This window comes from Mycteria americana, chromosome 2 (assembly GCF_035582795.1).
Source record: "Mycteria americana isolate JAX WOST 10 ecotype Jacksonville Zoo and Gardens chromosome 2, USCA_MyAme_1.0, whole genome shotgun sequence".
Lineage (NCBI taxonomy): Eukaryota > Metazoa > Chordata > Aves > Ciconiiformes > Ciconiidae > Mycteria > Mycteria americana.
The window spans coordinates 170,843,641-170,865,494 of record NC_134366.1 but is presented as its reverse complement, the minus strand read 5'-3'; the positions used below and the strand labels follow the sequence as shown (position 1 = coordinate 170,865,494).

General features: G+C 36.9%; 1 protein-coding gene across 3 annotated transcripts in view; it reads left to right on the top strand.

Moving 5' to 3' along the window:
* Nucleotides 1-21,854, top strand: part of AGO2 (argonaute RISC catalytic component 2) — a 66,838-nt gene that overhangs the window by 37,368 nt on the left and 7,616 nt on the right. For 2 of the 3 annotated variants that reach the window (XM_075495332.1, XM_075495331.1), the window contains exons 10-19: nucleotides 313-435; nucleotides 2,282-2,415; nucleotides 5,333-5,517; nucleotides 7,441-7,600; nucleotides 9,963-10,053; nucleotides 11,231-11,425; nucleotides 12,614-12,748; nucleotides 14,176-14,277; nucleotides 15,114-15,313; nucleotides 15,658-18,620. In XM_075495332.1, coding sequence (XP_075351447.1) covers nucleotides 313-435; nucleotides 2,282-2,415; nucleotides 5,333-5,517; nucleotides 7,441-7,600; nucleotides 9,963-10,053; nucleotides 11,231-11,425; nucleotides 12,614-12,748; nucleotides 14,176-14,277; nucleotides 15,114-15,313; nucleotides 15,658-15,766 — 1,434 coding nt within the window. In that variant the 3' untranslated portion in view covers nucleotides 15,767-18,620. Of the gene's footprint in view, nucleotides 1-312; nucleotides 436-2,281; nucleotides 2,416-5,332; nucleotides 5,518-7,440; nucleotides 7,601-9,962; nucleotides 10,054-11,230; nucleotides 11,426-12,613; nucleotides 12,749-14,175; nucleotides 14,278-15,113; nucleotides 15,314-15,657; nucleotides 18,621-21,854 lie in introns of those variants that run through there. The other variant, XM_075495333.1, reaches the window with a different exon arrangement.

Genomic DNA, 21,854 nt, shown 5'->3' with positions numbered 1-21,854 from the left:
TTTCTCTTACGATTAGCAGATACTGAATAGTTTGTGCAATACACACAGATTATGAGCTTGTTTTTATAAGCCTTTCTCCATTAATCAGAGAGAAATACATTCTCACAAAAGGTTTTCAAGTGGTTTTTTTGGTGCTTTATTTCCAATTTTAAGGCATCCATGTATCCAAGTGGAATTAACAGAGGCTCTGGATGCATGGCATCACCCATATATTAGGGGTATGTGCCCAAATACGATTATCTTAGAAAGTTTTAGTTCTCATGAAGAGAACTTTTTTTTCTGCAAGAAATATCTCATTCCTTTTTATTTCAGATGCGGAGTGCAAGTTTTAATACCGACCCTTATGTTCGTGAATTTGGAATAATGGTCAAAGATGAAATGACAGATGTGACCGGTAGAGTCCTACAGCCTCCTTCAATCCTCTATGGAGGCAGGGTATGTTGACCAGATACTGTACAATCTGTGATAGCTTCGATTACCAGCTGTGATAACTTCTATAATATGGCTGCTTTAAATGAATGATGTTGGGTGTAATGGGATAAAGTCATCATAGGTGTAATGTTTAGAACTGAAATAATTTTTTTTAAAGGCCTTAAACACAATGGGCATGTTGCTTGTGATTGATGCTCTGTCCCTCATTTGCTTCTTTATTTCGGAAAATAAAGCTGGGGTAAAAACCCACTTATATAAGCTTAAGAGAAAAATGTGTGTAAGCTGTGGGGTTTTTTTTCACACTGTTGTATTGTGTGTTGCAAGAAGAAACCTGCAAACAGTGGTTCAAATAGGTGTGTATGGAGAAGAACAGAGACAGCTTCAATTATTACTGTTCATTTTTGCCTCCCCTAACTCTGAAATCTTTCTGAACTCTGAATCTTCCTGGATGCTTTTGAGTGTTCTGGGTAGAGCAGCTGTGTTTAGGACAACTATCTTAAGGTATTATCTCTATCAGCCTGTTTCTTCTCTAGAGCCATCTCTTCCTGTTGGAGTATTTACTCACAGGTTTTTTTTCTTTGCAATGGCTTTTCAGATGGCCTTTCTGACATAATCTTCCTACTGTGGCATCTTTCAAAAAGAGCTTGAGAAACAGGATTTTCTACCAATTATATAATGTCTTGTTTTTATGCAAGATGAAAGCTTTGATAGCTGGGATAACTTAATTTGTGAAGGCTTCTGATTAACCTCTTCTAGATCATGCATTGCCAGCTGAAGATAGTTCTGTCCCTATGCACAAATCACTGTTACCTCTATAAACCCACAATGGGAGAGGATCTTGCGTTTTCTACCTAAAGCTCTTGAGGCAAAATCGGGCAGATTAGCTCAAACCTTCCTTCACTGACAGGTTAAGATAACCCAGCTGTCTTTGCCTGATCCTGATTAGGGAGAGTGCCCTCATGAACTACTCTGGCACCAGGGGAACAGAGGGAACAAGAGCTTAACGGCAGATGAATGATGGAAAGTCAGAGTGGGGGAGGTACTGCCTTCAGCAGACACAACTTTTTGCAAAATGAATCAGTGAATCAAATGAATCAAGTCTGTGTGTGTGTCCTGAAAAATTCCCACAAATTTTAGCTGTTGCTGCTAAATGAGAAGGCAGACATTGTGGTAACTTGTCTAAAACATCTACAGAATACTAATGCTGATTAAGGTAATTAACGTCACCAGAATTGCTTTAGTCATCTTATTATATCCCTTGTCTTCTAGATAATCCATCACAGTAATGTCTGCTTGATGGAAGAAAAAAAGTACTGCACAGGTCAAAGTTGAATAACTGATCATCTTTTGTCAGCTTGTTCACATTTTTTTCTAGAGTTGTCTGAGTGACATTGAACCGCTATTTGCCTCTACTTAGTGATGCGTAAAATATTGACAATACTTAAATTAAGTTGCTCTTGGGAAGTTCACTGAGCAGTTGTAAAGTCACTGTAGAAATGTACGTTCTTGTTAGCATTACATACCAAGCATGAATCTGACTTACTATCCATACGTAACTTCTGTCTGCTGATGATTTATATAACCAAAGGAAACCATCAACAATAAAAATGAACAATTTGAGCTTTATTTTTATGAGCTTTATTTATCACCAGGCTAGCAAGCTGTCTTGCTACAGCGATAGAATGATCTTTATAAGATAGGATAGATGTTTGAACAGTAGAGAGAAAGATGTGCGAATATATATAGCCTGCTAGTTGGAGGGAAGCAGAAGCATAATGGATTTTTGTTAGCATGAATCAATTTTTGCATTAGTGTTTTGATTTTGGTTTTTTTTTCCTTCCACTTCCAGAATAAAGCAATTGCTACACCAGTGCAAGGAGTCTGGGACATGAGGAATAAACAGTTTCACACTGGAATTGAAATAAAGGTTTGGGCAATTGCATGCTTTGCTCCCCAGCGCCAGTGCACTGAAGTTCATCTTAAGTAAGTGTGTTTCATAAGATGGTGATTTTATTACTATGTATGGAAATATCGTCATTTTACTTATTTATTTAGAATATATATTTTAATTGTTTAACATATGGCAATACATCTTTAACAGTGCTTTTGAAGTTCTGTCTCTCTGTGTTTTGAATGATGCCAATATGATTTCAATGCTAGCATCATGAAATCCTCCAAATCAGACTTACCAAAAGCAATTTATACTATATGGCAGGTTTCTGACCAGTGAGGCCTTAGGACAGAGTTTAAGATGACCGAAATCATGTAATGATGGGTGTTTATCACTAAGTATTTGGCAAGAGTGAAAGCTAACATGTATGTTGTCTTGGCTTCTTTTCCTGGTTATATGGAAGAGATTATTCGTGCAGAACTTGTGTAAAAGGGAAACTTTAAAAAGCAATCCAACTTTTGTCTAAAACTTTCTACTCTCTAGAGTTACCGTAAGGTGCAAGTTGCTGTATTTGCAAGATGAGTAGGACTAGTTGTTTTGTTGACTTTGAGCATTTGAATGAAACTTTCAAATTTGGTTTCTCTATCTTTGGATGGAACATGATTGTTGAAATACTGTTGTTAAAAGTGACACCTACCATTCTTAGATCAGGGAAAGTGTGCATGCCCGTGTAGATGGATTGTCTAATTCCTTCTTTTGCACGCAGTTGCTTTCCCTTCATGCATGGGCAAGTGCAGCTCTTATAGCTGCCCTAGTGGGTGACTCAGCTGCTCTTTTGAAGGTGAATGCGGGACAGTGATTGTTCATAACAACAGTATTGCTATAACAGTGTTCCTTTAGATGATTTCCAAATAGCTTGGGAATTTTTCCCTAACAAGTGGTGAGCAAACAGTGGGAATCTTACCTTTTACTTTTCTTCCTGTTGTGTAAGGCGAGGGACTTGTTCTCTCCAGGTACATGGCAGGATCTAAGCTGTCAGAGAATTTTCCCTTCCCTTCTAGTGGAAATGCTGCCTAGGAGAAGATAGTCAGTTTTGAGAGATAGGCAGAAGTCTTCAACATAATGAGCCAAAATAAAATTATTTGATGGCTTAGATGGAGTTTGTCCTTACCGTGAAAGGACATTCCTTCATAGTAGGAATATGGCTGCATCCAGTTGCATCTTGTTGCCTCTTGTTACATCTTCGTTGAGCAAGTTGGAACTCGGCTGCTGTAGATCCGTCAGAGTAAACACCTTCAGAATTCCTAAAAGTCTTCAAAATCATCCCGCTTCACCTCTCAGGAACAGGGAGAGAACCTTTCCTCTTAGGCATCATACTCACAGATGGACTTCTAAAGGCTCAAAACCTGTGCTATTTTAGACTTGCATGTTCTGCTACTGACTCTTTCTGCTTATAGTGGTGAGTGCCTGTTTTGCCAGGGAAAATGCTTAATGTGCCTATTTTCTTCAAGAAGCCACAAGCTGCAGGGCTGAAGCTCACAGACTGTTATGATTCATGAAAGTTAACAATGGGTTTGGAAGAAACTAAATCTTCACACCCTCTCAGTGGGTAAGACTGTATGATCTGGCACCCTTTGGTGAAGACAAGCAACTTTTTAGATACCTATGGGGTATCCACTCCAAAATAATAAAAGGGGCTTTGTCAGTGTTTATGTCAGTTGGGCATTGCTATCTGGGATCGCGCGTTACTATGCTGGTCATTAAACCAAGCGCTAAAGAAGGACATCTCTGGGTGCATCTGCACTAGTGTTTTAGTTTGGATCAGGAGTGCATACTTGAAGTGATGCTCCTGATGGTCACCAATTGCCATATCATGTCGTGCATCAAGGAGCAGTCTGAGTGTACAATGTGGATTTTTTTTTTTATAAAACTGGACTAGAGGATGTGCTTCAGCCACTAATGGACATTCAGCCCACTGCACCAGACTACAGCCACGCTGACAAAAAAATCCCAGAAACACATGTAGCGTGGATGTTGGTCCTTTGGCACCGAGTACTCCACTCTACAGGTGTGCACTGTGACACCTCACTACTTGCTCATCTTGCCTTTGTTTTATGGGGATGGGACTTGCAGACTACTCATGCACCTGTGACTGCAGGCAACTAACCTGGAGAAGCCATGACTTTGAAGATGCTTTCCAGACTGGGTATACCTTATGGAGCCCTAGACTCCTACACTGAAGTGCTTGTGATTGTCTTGCTTAAAACAGTAACAGTGTCATCTTGGTGTCCCTTCAAAAGGAAAGCCAAACACCACTATGTCAAGAAGAGCCAGGAGAAGGAGGCAGGCTGCAATGCAGCATACCCTGCTAGCAGGGGGCCTGAAGCAGTCTTCACTGATAAAAGCCTCTGACAAAATTAGGTTGACTCTGTTTCTGACCAGTTCTATTGAAGGGTGACTTATATTTGCCCCATCCTTGGAGGAGGTTTGTCTTCACCTCCAGGATACACCTTTTCTCTGATTTCTAGCAAGACTTTCTTGCGCATTATTATTGTTGTTAGATCAATTTGCTGAGACACAATTGCTGGTAACTTCTGTTGGTTGTTTTCCTCGCCAAGAAAAAGAAGGAACTGCAGCCATTTCTGTAGTGGTAATACCACACGGAAGTATGGTAGAGCAGGCTATCCAAAATATCATCATTGCAGTGTTTTTGCAAAAAGTAGCTTATACTGTATGTCCTGTAGAAGGATAAGTAAGGTGGAATTTGCTTTGGAAATGAACTTTTTTAGTAATGGTGTTATTTATACAGCATATTTCCTCATCTTCCCCTGTCTTTCCTTCAGTGACGACATAGGCACAGTCAATTAAAGATGCACTTGGGGTAAATTCCCAGGTTTTTGGACAGTGCAACTCTGCAAGTTTAACAAGATTGTTCCATTAAAAATAAGAACAAAAATCAAGATGGATTTTGCTACCTGAGAATCTAATGTATTTATTTACATCCTTTAGGTCCTTTACAGAACAACTGAGGAAGATTTCCAGAGATGCAGGAATGCCAATCCAGGGGCAGCCATGCTTCTGTAAATACGCGCAGGGAGCTGACAGTGTGGAGCCCATGTTCAGACATCTCAAGAACACTTATACTGGGCTGCAGCTTGTTGTAGTAATTTTGCCAGGAAAAACGCCAGTCTATGGTCAGTAAGTGCAAATCATAAGCGTGTGTGTTTCAGTCACAATTTCATGTATTTTTTGTGAAGTATCTGAATGAGAGAAGTTGAATTCTGGTTTAACTATATAAATTCCATTTAGGGAATGGGCTGTAAATTAATTCTGTTCTTCTTCTTGTGCTGCGTGATGTTTTGTATTGAGACCTTAATTCTTTTTATGATTTTTGTCTATGCTTTTAATTTGCTTTTCCACATTCTTCCTGTTGGTTGCATTTGAGATGCAGTTTCTGAGTGAGAAAGCTAAACCAGGGCTTTTGTGAAATTGATGAAATTGATATGCAGTGGATTAAAATACACTTACTAGAATTTGTGTGCTAAAAATTCCAAGTGATTGAAGAAATAATGACTTCAAGAACCGTGTAGCTTTTAGAATATCTTTGCTTACTCATGCCGTCACCCTTTGGCAAAAAAAGTTAGGTGAAGGAGATTTCTGCCAATCAATTTTTCCAATTCTTTCAGTTTTTTAACTCTTGGGTTGCAAGGACACAGATGCATGAAAGGTGAAAACTCAGCAACCTAAACTTTTTTGGAAACAGATTGACAATTAGTGCATTTTACATAGCACATACATGTAGGTTTTAATATGTTTTAGATAAACCATGCATTTTGGTTTTAACTAGCTCTTCCTATAGGCAAGACTGCTTGTTTTCCTATCCCACCTTCTTCCTTTTTTCACTTACCTTGCCTAATTGCAGCACCATCCGCTATTTTTCTCCCATAGCTTCATGGACTCGCTCTTCTCTAATGGCTCAGATCTACCAAGCAGCTGCAGATTTGTTTTATCCCATCCCATCCCTCACCAATTTAATATAGCAGAAAATAATTTCCTAACTTTCTTTTCCCAAGATTATCTCATATAAGATAAAAAGAGATTAAAAAAGGAACCTTAATGAAATAGTACCTTTTTTCCCCCCTTGAATTCAGCCTTGCAAAGGAAGTGGCTCATCTCTAATTTGTTCAATAGAAATTCAGTGCAAAATGACATTTTCACTTTTCCTGCTTGGCATTAAAACTTAACCACTGAGAGGATGTGGTACCACTCATCTGCTTTCCTTGTCATTATCTTTAATTATAGTTCTTTATGCCCCCTCTAATTATCTCTGTTTTCTCCCTGCACTCTTGCACTTCTTATACCCACAGTCTTGTCTTTTCTCCTCTTCTCACCCTGCTCCTCAAAAAGCTTCTTTCCCTCTCCTGTTGCCAAAGAGGTTTGCATCTTCTCTGAGCCTTTCTTGGAGCCTAAATTTCTTCTTTTCCTGAGTGTAAGAGTATGGCTCTCTTAAAGCCTTTAAGTCTCAATTTTGTTGTTAACAATAGGATTTGTTTTAACCTTTTGAATAGTACAGTTCTTAATGAATTTCTTTTGGAGTTTTTATGGGCCATCCTTTGCTAAACTGGCCACTTTTTATGCGAGCGATAAACCTGCAGTGATGAACTGAAACTGGTTGGCTGAATATTACTCAGCATGTTACTATTAAGTTTGCATTACTAGTCCAGCGTTTAATAATGAAACCAGTGCTCATCATCCTAATATTATCCACATTACCTACTTCATTAGCAAAGGTTCTTCCATGCTGATGATAAAACACTATAATTCTAAAATTACAAGTAGTGTAATTTAAAAAAAAATCTTAGTTAAAATAAGCCAACAGTGACTTTAGTTCTGTTTAGGACCCAGTTACTGCGCTGTCAGCAGGTGGAACAGTACAGAACTGGGAGGAGGTTTATTGGAGGCTGGGGTTGGCTTTGGGGGTTAGGTTTCTTCTTGTTTCTCTAAGCTTAATGACCGCTTTGATAAAACTCTAGATATAGTTAATTGTCACTGAATTAATGTCTCCTACGTTTGATTTGCAATATGCAAATATTTTTTGTTTTTTCTTTGTTTTGCAGCGGAGGTGAAGCGTGTTGGCGACACTGTGCTGGGAATGGCTACGCAGTGCGTTCAGATGAAAAATGTGCAAAGAACAACGCCGCAAACTCTGTCTAACCTTTGCTTAAAAATAAATGTCAAATTAGGGGGTGTAAATAATATTTTACTGCCACAGGGAAGGTAAGCCATCTTTCAAAGAGGAAGAGGGTATTGTATTGTAAAGAGAACATGCATCATATTAAGATAACTGGGTGCTTTTATCTGTAGTCATAGCACTGCAGTTTAAGTGACTCTTCAGTCAAACTGTCTTTTGGCTTCCAATAAATAGTCCTGCAAAAGTTAGGTTACGAAGACTGGAGAGGAATACTTGTTCCACTTGGAATTTATAATAAAAATATTGCTATTGCAATCTGATCTTTGAAGCATACAACTTTCATTTGAATGAAAAATTAATAATATTTTATTTGCCTTGAGTTTTCAGAAACGGAGACTCTCTTGAATAGTAGTGCCTTTTCCTTCATAGTTTAATTGTGGTCAAGATTGTTCATTTTGTTTTATGTCTTAACTTACATAAACATTTAAAAAACCAAAAGCTAGGAGCAGGAAACTCTTAATTGGTTTCTGGGTCCAGTTTACCTTGCAATTTCTTATTAGTATTACATTGATAAGTTTTAGTTATACTGTGAACTATATTCTGTGAAGTTGCTTTGATACTATTGAGTTCCATATCTGACATGTCACTGAAGTCCTGCGTATAGTTAAATATACGCAGGATATTTAACTATACGCAGGGAGTGAAATAAATACCTTATTTGTAATAAAGGAGGAACCCTGCTGTTAAAGACTGTATTTGGTTTGTGTATCATCTTAAAACAAATGTTCTTAAATTGAACCTTTTTATCAGTTTTATCGAAAAATTAGTGATGAAATTCTAATGGAAGAATGAACAAAATACAGCTTGTTTTGCCTTACCTGTGCAGGATAGAGAAGGCTAGCATAAAGATACATAAAGTTACTTTAATCAAAATGAACAACTAGGTTTCTACATCAGTAAAAAGATGGCATTTCTACAATCATTGCATTTCAAGTTGTAGAGAGAGCTCAGGGAATAACCTGCTACGTCATTCTTGGGAGCCTGTTTCAAAGAAGTCAACATTCTGTTTTGGACAGATAAGCAAATTTTCACTTCGGTGTATTTAGGCTAGTCAGAAGACAGCTGCTGAAAAATAATCCAACAATAAGTACTTATGGAGGGGAAAAAAAGAACACGTTATTAGAAGGGATATGTATTTTGTATATCTTGTTAAATTCTGTTTATTGAACTAAATATACTCAGCCTGGGTAATGTGCTTGTTGGAGACTCCTATTAAAGCAACTAAAAATTATTGTATTACGGAGCATGCATTTCAAAAAGGCACAGTGGGGTTTTTTTATGGTTTTTGGTTTTGTTTTTGTTTTTCAAAATGGAGTTAGAGATACTGCTGTAGAAACAAAACAGAAACACACACACCATATAAGTAGTTTTATGCTGGATTCATAAATGCAAGGTCTCTGTTAAGTGGAGTGTGTTGCCAACAATAGTGTGGCCAGAAAGTTGAATTCTGCTTATTATACCAATAAACTGTGCATTCATGAAAACGGAGTTAAGTAAAGGGGAAAAAAATGGCACAACTACACACAACACCTAGACATTCTGGAAAAGTGCAGGGTTTGGGTATTTAAAACAGAACTCTTTTATTATTATTTTCTGTTGGTTGAAGGGATGGGAATAGAACAGCTTTTTATTTGTATAATTACATTGTAAGTTACATTGTTGTAATTACCTTCAAATTCCTTTTTAGAGAAGGTCTGCAAACAGCTGAATCTATCTACATAACCATTCCCCCACGCACCCACGTCTACATGAAAAAATTCTGGTGGCTTAAGATTTCATGTTTAAAATTGTTTTATTAAGGAATAGAGTTGAAGCTTAAAACTTCCAATGTAGTGTTTTGGTGTTCTACTCTTGATGCAGTGGATTAATATCTTAAAGGTTTGTTTAAACTTTGAAGCATAGTTTAAAAAAAAAAAAAAAAAAAAACCTACTTTTAAAGTAATACCTCTGATATCCACAATATTTGTAGTTCCTTACCAACACTGGTTTTTTGTTCAGAAGCAAAATCATAGCATCTGTATATGTGCACAGTCCTTTAATTTTCTCAGATGCTATTTGATGCTAAGGAATCAACTTCTATTCTTTTCTATGGTCTAATTAATAAAGGCTGCAGTTCTCCAAGTTAAAAAAAAAAAATTGATTTTTTTTTTTACTCATTTTTAATGAAAAGTAACAATTAGCTATGCTTTAAAAATATGCCTAGTATTTAGTATGAGAACCCTAATCAGGACTTCTAATGACTGTCATAGTACAACTGACTAACTCTGATCAAGTGCAAATTGTTGACTAATTCACTGCAAGAGTATAGAGTGCTATTTACTTGAGTTATAATGTGCTTTATTAAGCATAAGCCTTGCTGCTTTTACAAATTTGCTTTCTCTTTATCAGACCACCAGTATTTCAACAGCCTGTCATATTCCTTGGTGCAGATGTAACTCATCCGCCAGCTGGAGATGGAAAAAAGCCTTCCATTGCTGCAGTGAGTAAATTGTGTAACGATCTTTAGCCCCTGCTCTGTCCTGCTGCTCAGCTCTAATGCATCTTATTACTTTCAATTCTTCTGTGGTCCATTTCTTCTGATTTGCCTAATTATAGTATTATAAATTATTTTTCTGCAGGAATCTAATGAAGCTTTAGAGAACTTGCTCTGATACTAATTACTTAAATGTGTGTATTAGCTTGTAAAATGCCTGAGCTGCTAATACACTGAGGAACTTTTCTATTAGCTGATATTTATCAGCAACCTGTAATAAGCTGGTGCATGTTTAAATCTGCTTTTTCAGCAGTTAAAAATGTTAAGAATTTATCCATTACTGATAGGGAACTAGGCTGGCTCAGTTGTGGTTTTTGAGGATTCAAGCTTCCTGACAACACAAAATATGCAGTAATCTCTTGGCAATGTACTCCTTAAATACAGGGAAAGGCCTTTGGCTTGCTTTGTCAAACACCTGTAATGGCTGCTCTGGCTTATTTAATAATGAAGATCTTTGGTGACAGTATGTGCAGTATCTTAGCCCGTGGTGCTAAATAAACAAATACCTGTTTTAAAAAGTTACACGTGTGTCCAGGGAAAAAACAGGTGGCGATGTGCTTAGTTGTGATTTTTTACATACGGAATTTGGATTTTTTTTGTTTGCCTGTTTAAGTCCCATGCTACTTTTACAGTATACGAATTCTGATGTTTCATAAACAGAAAAATCCCTTCCCTTGCGAACAGTGTCTGTTTGGTGTGGATATTTCTGTGGTGCCTCACCATTTCAGTTTTATGGATTCATCCACAGTGTCCCAGAAAAGCACTTGGTCTTCAGGAGTTCAAATTTCTATGCTGCAGTCCTAAGTAAATCAATGGTTTCATGGTATCAGCGCTCCAAATTGTTTCTTTTTTTTTTTTTTTTTTTTTAAATGTATGTAGGTGCAAATAGGAAATTAGTCTTTTAGATTTAAAAACAATTTTTCCATTTCAGCAGGGTATGTTACCACAGGTAGACTAACCTCAAAGCTCTCTCCAAGCACATCGTGATTTTGATTACATCTTTGCTAGGTCAACCCCTTAGTTTACAAGATACTGTTAAAAAGATAGTGCAGTTATCTTCGTGAAATATCTTTTATTAAAGTGCTTTTAAGTTTGGTTTGACACTAAGCATTTTTTTCAACAGGTTGTAGGAAGCATGGATGCTCATCCTAATCGATACTGTGCCACTGTTCGGGTCCAGCAGCACCGCCAAGAAATCATTCAGGATTTGGCTGCTATGGTCAGGGAGTTGCTTATTCAGTTCTACAAATCAACCAGATTTAAACCAACTCGTATAATCTTCTACAGAGATGGCGTTTCTGAGGGGCAGTTTCAACAGGTTTGGGGTTTTTTTTGGTGGTGGTTGTGTTTGGTTTTTTTTAGATTTTGATTATGTAGTTTTCTGGTAGTAATGTAGTTTTGTGTAGTTGGAGTTATGAAAAGAAGTATACCCTCAACAAATCTTCCCTCAACAAATTCATTGGATTCTAACCAAGCAGAGCAGGGAAAGTGTTTTCATATTTTTCATGAGCTTTTTTTTAATATTTTTCCCCTTTAAAATACTTCCCTTTGCAAAATTGTAAATGATAAAGTATAGTTTTAGCACTCAAGTTATGTTCAACATTTGTGATCTATTCAAGATGTTAGTCAAACCCATAGAACTTGGACAGTAAAGAAAAACTAAGTGTAAGCTAATTTTCCTACTTTTTTAACCAGGATTGATAAATGCTGTATTTTCACACTGTCACTTTTAATTCATTCCTGATAAAATTCAGCAAATACTTTCTTGTATTTATTTTGTTTGCTTACAAGTACCATATTTTATGAAATATTTTTCTGTGTATTTTAAAGATATTTACATGCGCTTTCCTTTCCAGTATTTTGCACATAAATTAAAAGATACAGAATTTAGCCAACTTCTTAAAATACAAGGGGAAGGGAGTAAAGGTCACTTAGTAAACCTGAATTAATAAAATAATCTTTGCGTGAACTTCTGATATTTTTCTCCCATTTGTCACTGGTTTTCACTGAATTTTTAATTTATAATTAACCCAAATTCCAAATCATTGCTTTTTGTTTTATTGCACTGCTCGCGCTCTCAGTTTTTATTGATGCCTGTAGTCCTGCGTGAGAGTTCACAAAGCTGGGAAAGAGCATGCAGTTGAGCAATTCTGGATTTCATCCCTTGTACTAGTTTGAAAAATAATTAGGCTGTTGTATATTCAACAGCCTAATTAAATGTTCATTTGTATTTGGCAGTTAAAAAGCTTTTGACATACAGTTTATGAGTCCAAGCCTCATGCTTGGACCTGAACAAATATGGAACCAGCTCTCGCCTGGCTCAGGAAACTGGTGATCATTAAGTGAAGAAATTAAGGTTTGATTCTACATGCTTTGACAACTCATTACCCTGAGTGACAATGCAAGAAGGAACATGATAAATAAGAGTAATCTGTAGATAAGTAAGAGTAATCTGTGAGATAGCTATCTTTCATATTTATCATCCGCCTTTGTGTTTATGATTCAGGTTCTCCATCATGAATTGCTGGCTATCAGAGAAGCATGCATTAAACTAGAAAAGGATTACCAGCCTGGAATTACATTTATAGTTGTGCAGAAAAGGCATCACACCAGACTCTTCTGTACAGATAAAAATGAACGGGTATGTTCTAATTGTCACTGGCAAGTATCTAGCAGGCAGCCAAGTTACCTATTACTTACTGCTTATTTAAGCAGTAAGAGACTTGTTTGAAGAACTACATAACATAGCGGGTGAGATCTTTCTGCCTGGAAAGGAGAACCTTCATTTTCTGTCCCATATAATAAACTGGCAAGAAGCTTTTATGAAACATAGCAGGATGTGCCTTTCAACAAGTCTGTTCATCCTTTTTTAAGTTCATCAAAGTTCTCACACTTCTTTTCAGTTTTTTTTACTGTCTCAAGGTCCTCAAGGGTTGAGATTGATCTGAGTAGTGTAGGGTTTATAATGTAGATGTCTACACCTGGAACAGTAACCTCAGGCACTCTGTTGTAAAGGGAGATCTGTTTAGTATTCCCAACACACCTTAAGGCACATTTCATCTCATTCTGGTGCTAGTGAGTTCACTGGTTTGGTTGCCATTGACTATAGAGTGACTGTTGGGTTGCCAGCTGAGATGTAGACACCTGCACAGTAGACACTGAAATTGTTAGGTAAGGTGAAACCTACACTTTGAGAATACTCGAATTTTCCATTAATGCTACCTTTAAGGTATCTTAGGTGTCTAATGTCTTAAACACATGGAGTTTGGTTTGGACATACCAAGTGTCACAACATATTATTTGTAGTACTGAACATCTCAAATTGTTTTATGAGTGTTTCATAGTTGTTATTGCATCTGTGTTACATGTAGAAATATTTGATTCCACCTTTCTGGGTGGAGAGGAGACTCCCCAAGTCTAGCATGGAGTCATTGCTGTAAATGGAGAGTTCCTAATGGCAAACTTCTGTTCACAGATAGGGTTTTTCGTGTTCTTTTTCCTTCTGTCAGGCTTCTCTGTGTGAGCATTTGAAGCCCACTAGGCTTCAAGGCAATAATTAGTAACTTTTAATGCAGACACGAAGGTGGTTTTTATATTGATAACATGCTGTGATTACAGTTGTTAAATTGTTTTAAAGTAAAGAGTATTTTTAAGTTCTGCTTTGATATAAACTGTTTTTGAGGGAAGGAGAGGCCTGTCTTACAACTATGGATTGTCCTCTTTCAGGTATAAACAAGAAAAGTTAGAGAGGAATAACCTGTCCTGGAATGGGAAGGTGAAAAGAATTTGACAAATCAGTTGCAGGAAATTCTTTCCACATTAATCAGAAAAGCTAATTGTTGTAGGTAACTTCTAAGAAGATTTTGCAGCTCGTCTGTTTTTTTTTTTTTTTCCCTCCATAGTAGAGACACTCCAGATTTTCAGTTGAAGAAAATCTCAGTTTTGCTCATGCTTTCTTGACTTTTTGCTTTTTACATAATTTTTTTCTTGTATTTTTTCCTTATTATACAGCTGAAAAGAAAAAACTTTGTGTGTGCCTTACTATATTTGCATTTTCTATTCACACAGGTTGGAAAAAGCGGAAACATTCCAGCTGGTACCACAGTGGACACAAAAATCACCCATCCATCAGAGTTTGACTTTTACCTGTGTAGTCATGCTGGTATTCAGGTACAGCATTTTGTGCGGGACGGTAACTTTCAAAGGCAACACTGGCTGTTGGTATTTCCTGTGTTCTTTACGCAGGAGACAAACTGTACAACTTCCATCTGTGTATTTTGGCTTTTCATCTGTGCCATCCAGAGTGCTCTTCTGTCATTGTTAAAATCGGAAAGAAATAATGAAACTAAAGAGATATGCAGCACACCCTGTGCATATAGTTTATTGTGCTTCTCTCCTCTGTCTGTGTGCTGCTTTGGATGGTAGCAAGGTATTTGGACTATTTTACAGAGCTGCCTCTTGTATTAAATTATCTTGAAATGTGCATCCAGTTCCTAGGAAACAACTAATACATTTAGCTGGCACCATTGTAGTTTCACATTTTCTTGTGATTTCTTCTTCCCAGTCAGAAACTATTAATCAACAACAGTACTGAAAGTCAAATTTGATACTGTCTAAAAAAAGTTTATTCAATAGGGGCACAAGTTAGACTGCTGTTAGCTATTAATGTTTTTGCCTAAAGCTACTTTATATGATGGCTTTTTGTCAGATTTAAGTTTCACAAGATGAAAGTGCATTTCAGTAAGATCATTTCATTTCAGAAACAGGAATGAAATTCTAGAAAATGCAATCCTATCCAAAAATGCAAAGGGATTAGTTATATGGGGAGCAAGGAGGGAGCTTATTTGCCTTTTTAAAGGAAAGATTTGCTGAAGTATGTAGAATTGCTCACGTGATTTTTTTTTTTTTTTTGAGGAAGCAGCTTTTTATACTGCAGTTCACCTGCAGAGGTGGAAATTTAAAGAAATGTTTTTGAAATGCTGATGTCCTGTGTGATCTGCCTTCAGGGAACAAGCAGACCTTCTCATTACCATGTCCTCTGGGATGACAATCGTTTCTCTTCAGATGAACTGCAGATTCTTACCTACCAGCTGTGTCATACGTATGTACGCTGTACTCGTTCTGTTTCCATCCCTGCACCAGCATATTATGCGCATCTGGTTGCCTTCAGAGCCAGGTATCATCTGGTGGATAAAGAACATGATAGGTGAGTTGCATGGTTTTGAATTATTACAGAATTTGAAAGGAAGCAGGGAGGAAGTGGGCTTATTAATTCTGGGGTCAGTAGTATTCTCACTTAGCAGTTTGAGGGTAAATTTGGTCTTACCACTGAATTATATTGTGGAAAAAAGTAGATGTTCCTGTACGCTTCTGTGCTTTTTTCAGTTTCAGAACTTCAGTGGTGTTTTAAGGGTAATTAACTTTTGACTGTTCTGTTCAAAAGAAATGAATGATACGAAAACATATGCAAGGAGAGGCAGATTAAATAGGGTTTCTCGCCACCCCCCCACCCCCACCCCTCTCTTTTTCCCCACCTCCCTTCTCTTTCAGTGCTGAAGGAAGCCACACTTCCGGTCAGAGTAATGGCAGAGATCATCAAGCACTTGCTAAAGCAGTTCAAGTTCATCAGGACACGTTGCGCACTATGTACTTTGCTTGACATGTTTTAATGTTTAGCGACTCAGTACAGTACAGAGTTGGATTCACATGAGACCAGCTGCACTTAGACCAACAGTTGCCCAAGCTACAGTGACAGCCAGCAATGAGTGATGCATCTTAATTTTTTTTCCCATATGCAAGAAAGCCTTCCGTCCAGAATTTCAGACTTGATTATGAACTGCATTCTTGTACCAAACCCCACTATTGTTGGAAATGTGGTTTGCCAAAAATCTCTAAGCTGCTTGGTATAAAACAGACCCATATTTTATAATTAAATCAAGAGCTGTGATCTCAGGGCTTGGGGGGGGAGGGAAACAAAAAAACAAAACCAAAAAACAACCCAACCCACAAAACTCCTCATTCAGTTTGCTATTCATTGAATTGCTTTTAATAATTTGGAAAGATCAAATTCATACTGAAGTTCGATGGGCTAAAATGCTGTGAATTAGCTTTTAATACAGGGGATAGCAAAGCATTTTTTGACTATTTATGAAGCCTTGATTATTCTAGATGCATTTACAAAATTTTTATTTTCAAAAGAAGAGAGTGACAAAATTCTGGTTTTCAACTGTCTTACAAAGATTATTCTCTGTGTGTCTAAGGGCAAATGTATTTTCTGAAGCTTGTTCTTGAATGTTTTTTATTGTGCTGCATTTGAAAATGTTTTTCATAGACTAAAGAAGAATTTTAAAAAAGAATGAACTTGTACCTAAGCTTTTAATAGGTCCAGTTAGATTGGCAAAAGAAAATGTGCCATTTAAAAAAAAAATTTGTAAAGAATTTTTTTTAAATCATACTGACAGCTAACTTTAGAATTTGTCATACAGGACTGTGACACTTACTTTCCAAAGTCTCTAAAGAATACGGGTCTGTGGTGATAAATACAGTACAATCCTTTTTCACTGTTGTTTGAGTTAATGTAAATTTTATGTATGTTTCACAGTATTAATGTGATAGACTAGATGCTATTATTTATTTTTATTTACTAAGGAGTGCTCATTATACTTCTGTTAACATATCAAGAATGCTTTGGATTTAGAAATTAAAACCTTATTGTGGGGACATGACTATTCAAATGCAAAAATATGCAATCGACTTTGATGTGAGAGTTCAGAGATACATACAGTGTATATTGTATAGCTTGTAATTTGTAGAAAGGCTTTTTAAGCGTGCACACAACATAGCAGGTTTTACCTGTGCAGTTCAGAGACGCACACGAGACCAACATTTTATGTTCATTCAAGCACAAAACAATTGTATCTTATTTATATGTTGAATATTGGTGAAGCAGGAGCTCTAATAGAGGAGAGTGGCTCATTGTTTGTAATTTAGACAAAAGTCAGAGAATCTATGCAGTAAAGATAAATCTTAGGAAACTGAAGTTTACTTACGAAGGGAGGTAAAACTCTCTTCATTATGCATAAGGTCAATAGTAAATGTGAGAGTTTTGCCATTCTCTTAGGAGAAGCATTAATTAAAACTGATAATTATTAGACAAACGCTTCTGTTAGTTTGCACACTGGGTTCATAAAAAACCATAATACATATGTAAACCATTGCACTAATTGTGATGCCACAAGGAAGTTAGAAGAAAATGGAAAAAGCCCAGGAAGCTTGTTTATGCTGACTTGATTTTGTTTATTTTTCATACGATAACTGAAATAACATGCTAAGAGGCAGGTTTTTAAAATTTCATTCTCTTCCACTGATTCATTTTGCTTCATCTTTTACCTTTTCTTTTAGATGCTCAGTCACTGTTTTGAATACATTTACCTCTAGCCACTGAGACGGGCAAGTAGCTTTAACCAATAGAGGTCTGTGCCATATAGCCGATGGACTATAACCGGTTGCTGTTGAATAAGCTAGAAAATGCCCAACCTTTGCTGCATAAAGAGTTTTAGGTACATAACTTTGTGCAAGTTCAGATCTTCACCTCGTAGCAGTGTGTTGGTTGTCAGTGTTGTTTAGGTGAAATAACAATGTAAAATCGATTAATAGATTAATTGTATTATTCTAATTCAGTGATTAGGCTGCTGGGTCAGATTTTCTTCTTGATCATAGTTATGTAAATCCAGATTTTAAATTATGCTGGTATAACAGAAAGCAAATTCCAGGTTGCATTGCCTATCTTTCTGTGTTCCAGCCAGGTTGTACATACCTCCCCTAAAGTACTGCTAAACTGCAAAACCTTTCCATGGTGGGTATGTTGCATTTCTCTGTGCGTTTGCTTGAGAGGTTTCAGATTTCAGTGAAGATTTTAATTCGGCAGAGTTTTATATAAGAATTATTTTTTTATATGAATTATTCTTAACAAATAGGAAAAAGATCAACCATTTTAAGATGCCATTTAGTTTATATGCTCTTCGTTATACAGAGACCTCTTGGATGTGAAAATTCATCCTCCTCTTTCCTCTGCGCAGATCTGGAATAAATGACTTTATACAGGTGGTCAGATGGGGCGAGGAGGGCGGAATCTGTCTTGACCTCAAATCTTATTTCTGAAGCAGACTGTGGGACTTCAGTGCATCCTATTTGGGATGTATTCTTTGGGCTGGAATAGTCGCTGCAGGTCCTTTTTGTGAGAAAAGGAGTATGAGGCAGACCCTTAATCTGAGAGTAGATATTGTCTGTGTACCCTCTTAGAATGAACAGAAATTTTGTGTAGCTTTGTTTCCCTGAGTATGAAGAACTTGGGATGGTTATATGCATTTCAGGCTAGGGACATTTTTACCTTTTACAGGTCTTTTTAAGCCTCTAATACTGCTAATTCTTTATGGCTTGATTTCTCTCTCCTTTCTCTTCCCCTCCTACCCCCCCCGCAAGTGGATTAGCGAATAATTTAAAGCATTTTTCTAAAATAAAAAAAAAAAAAAAAAAAAAAAATTTATTAAGTATATACTCTGAAAAGTACAGCATGCTATAAGTCCAGCATCTATCTTTCTGGGAATGTTTTTAATATAAATTACATATTCAAAAATGTCTCCTGTCAAAAAAAAAAAAAAAAGCCCACAAAAAAACACCACGAACACCTAAAAGCCTACCCTTTTTTTTTTTTTTTTTCCCCACTTACCTCCCATGTGTCTTGTAAGAACAGCAATATCTCAGGTAAACACAAAGCTCAAGATGTTTCTCTCTCACACATGTTCCTGCTGTTGAAGTCACAGTTGAGGTTGACAGTTATAACCACTAAGTCACTATGCAGCTCAGGTCAGCAATAACCAAATGTGTGTTACCCTCTGGCAGTTGATTTGGTTTTTTTTCAGCCCGTGCAAAGGAGTTGCGTGACTCCTGTTGCAAAAGAGCACTGGGCAGGACCTCATCCCTTGCATTCCTCTTGCTCTCCGTTACGTTCCTGGCAATGACCTTTTGCCTGAATTCAGCTGTCGGTGCAGGTGATCCTTGTGCTTAACAGTCTGAAAACTGATAGTAATTGCACCCTGGTGATAAAAAATATGTTATTCCCATTGCAGGCATGAGTGGTGTGATGGACAAACTGACCACTGCCAGTACTGCAGTATTTCTTGTGTTTTAAGAGTGTGCTTGAGAGATTAACAGATATTAATGAGTTGCCTGTTATGGATTAGTTTTCTCTGAGGTTTTTTTATGGAAATGGTAACACTATTGAAACAAAAATATTCCAAGACTGAAGCAGGTTGTAGAATCTGTGTCCTCGGAGAGGCTCAAATGTGGCTGGAGAGGTCCCAGCGCAGCCTCAGCTCGCTGGACCTGCTTTGGGCAGGGGGCTGGACCAGCCGTCTCCAGAGAGCCCTGCCAAAGCACGTGGTTCTATAGCAACCCCCCAAAAACCAGCAGCAAGTGCAAAATGCTCCTGTTGGTAGGTGAAAAATAATATCAACAAAGATAAAATACTCAAGTTGTCTTTTTTTTATTTTTCTTTTTTTCTTTTTTTCTTTTTCTTTTTTTCTTTTTCTTTTTTTCTTTTTCTTTTTTTCTTTTTCTTTTTTTCTTTTTCTTTTTTTCTTTTTCTTTTTTTCTTTTTCTTTTTTTTTTCTTTTTTTTTTTATTATTATTTTTCTTTTTTTTTCTTTTTTTTAATGTAGGAGATCTAATACAGTAAGTAGGTTTGCTTAATTTTGGAAATTTCTGCTCTACTGGCTGAATATTATCACATGTCCACTCCCCCTCTTCTAGCACCCAGGAAACAGAGTTCGAGTCAATCCTTAAGGGGAAATGTCCAGTTGTGAAATGTTGCAAGTAGGTGGATTTCTCTCTGCCTTATATGAGTTTGGCATTCAAGATAGCCCTATGCAATCTCAACACTTTTAGTTTGTATATATGCACTGATGTACGGAGTGAGATCACTTGTTTTTATTAGAACTCCTTATTTTGGCTTGGTTTGGGTTAGAATATTTCAGCAACCATATTTGGCTTGCTGAATTAAAATCAATGATCTTCTGTGTTACAGAAGCTTTGGCATATTAATTTCCTTGTTTCTAGATCTGTCAGGTTTTGGGTGAGTCGTTAGGGAAAGGTGGTGTGTCTTAATCTGCTGGAGCCAGCGTGGAAGATTTACAGGAAACTGTTATGCTTAAAACAAGAAATGCATAATAAATATTTTTTTATCTTCATCCAGGCCTCCAGGCAATGTTCCCTGATTGTAAAAGCAAAAAGGTTGTGAAGGTTTAGCTTTAATTCTGACTCTATCAATAACTCCTGCAGCCTTGGTCCATTTTTATCATATGTGTTCAGATATTAGTAGATCATTTTCATAGCTAAGGTGAGAGAATATTTCCACAAGGATTTTAAATTTAAACTTTTGAAGGGTAGGTGTGGGGTTTTAGGTTACTTTCTGAAAAGACTGAAGTTTCTAATCGAGTTAAGACGCTTCTGAAGCTTTTATCTAAAGTGCACAAAGGCTTTGTATTAAATAGAAGATCATCATCTGGAGGGCTTTGCGCGTTGCTGCCAATGCTGTTTTCTTTACTGTAGCAGTAAATACCTCAAACACAGTGGTCATGTGTGTCTCGCCTGTAGAAACCCCAATCTTTTTCATGCCAATGAATCTCTAAAATGTAACTGAGAGCAAGGATAGGAGGAGGGTCTGCGTTAACACCCCCCCGAGCCAAATTTAGTGGATTGCTCTAGGCTTTTTAGTGTGCATGCAGATTGTTTCTTTTTGAGAAAGAACGTTGATATTTTGAAGTGAGAACAGGTTGGTTCTGCAGGTTACGCTTATTCAGAACTACAAGTACTAGAAATGCAGAACTGGGACCTTTGGAGATTCAGATGGACATACTTGCCTCTTGACATTATCCAGTAAGCATCTCTGGTGGCATAGATAACCCATAAGGCACTCTCTCTCTCTCTTTTTTTTTTTTTTAAAGAGATCTTTTACACATTAAATAAAGGAATGTAAAAAAAGTTCTAGCTCAGTATTTTTCACACTCGATACCAGTGTAATACAATCACATTTTTTCCTATTTTTTAAATACTCTTCTCCTACAGTAGCATCTCTTCTTGTGTATTTGTCCTGCCAGTGTGGCTTTCTCAATCTCTAATGCAGGACAGTACACTTTTTTAATTTTTATATTACATTTGGTAACATGCTTCTTGATGCATACATGCAGTCTTTTCTAAGGAAAACTTCAAGTAGAAGGTAATTGCACTGATTTTTTTTTTTAAACTCCCTTTTTACTGTAAGACTTCTTTTTTGCATCTGCTGTAGCTGTTTGAAAATACTGTAAATAGTGCTATGTATAGCAAATACTGAAATGCTGTGGATACCATTCCTTGTTGTTCTTACATTTTTTTCAGAATACTGCCGTATTTTACAGTATTGAGATACGAGCTTTGGTTTTAAATGTTGTTATACTTTCTGTTTGCGTTATGGTATGAATCCAAGGGCACAGTTGCTTTATTACAGTGGAAATATTTAGGGTCCGTCTGTATTTATAAAATATTTCTTCCTTCTCTATGAACATTTCTCCCACACCGTAAAGATAGAAAGGCAGTTTTGAAGCTGCCAATGTGCTTGTTGTCTGTGCAATGTTCAAATGCTGATCTTTGATATCACTGTTAGATGTCTAATAGCATTAACGTAATATCCGGACTATCAACTGTAGCTGTCA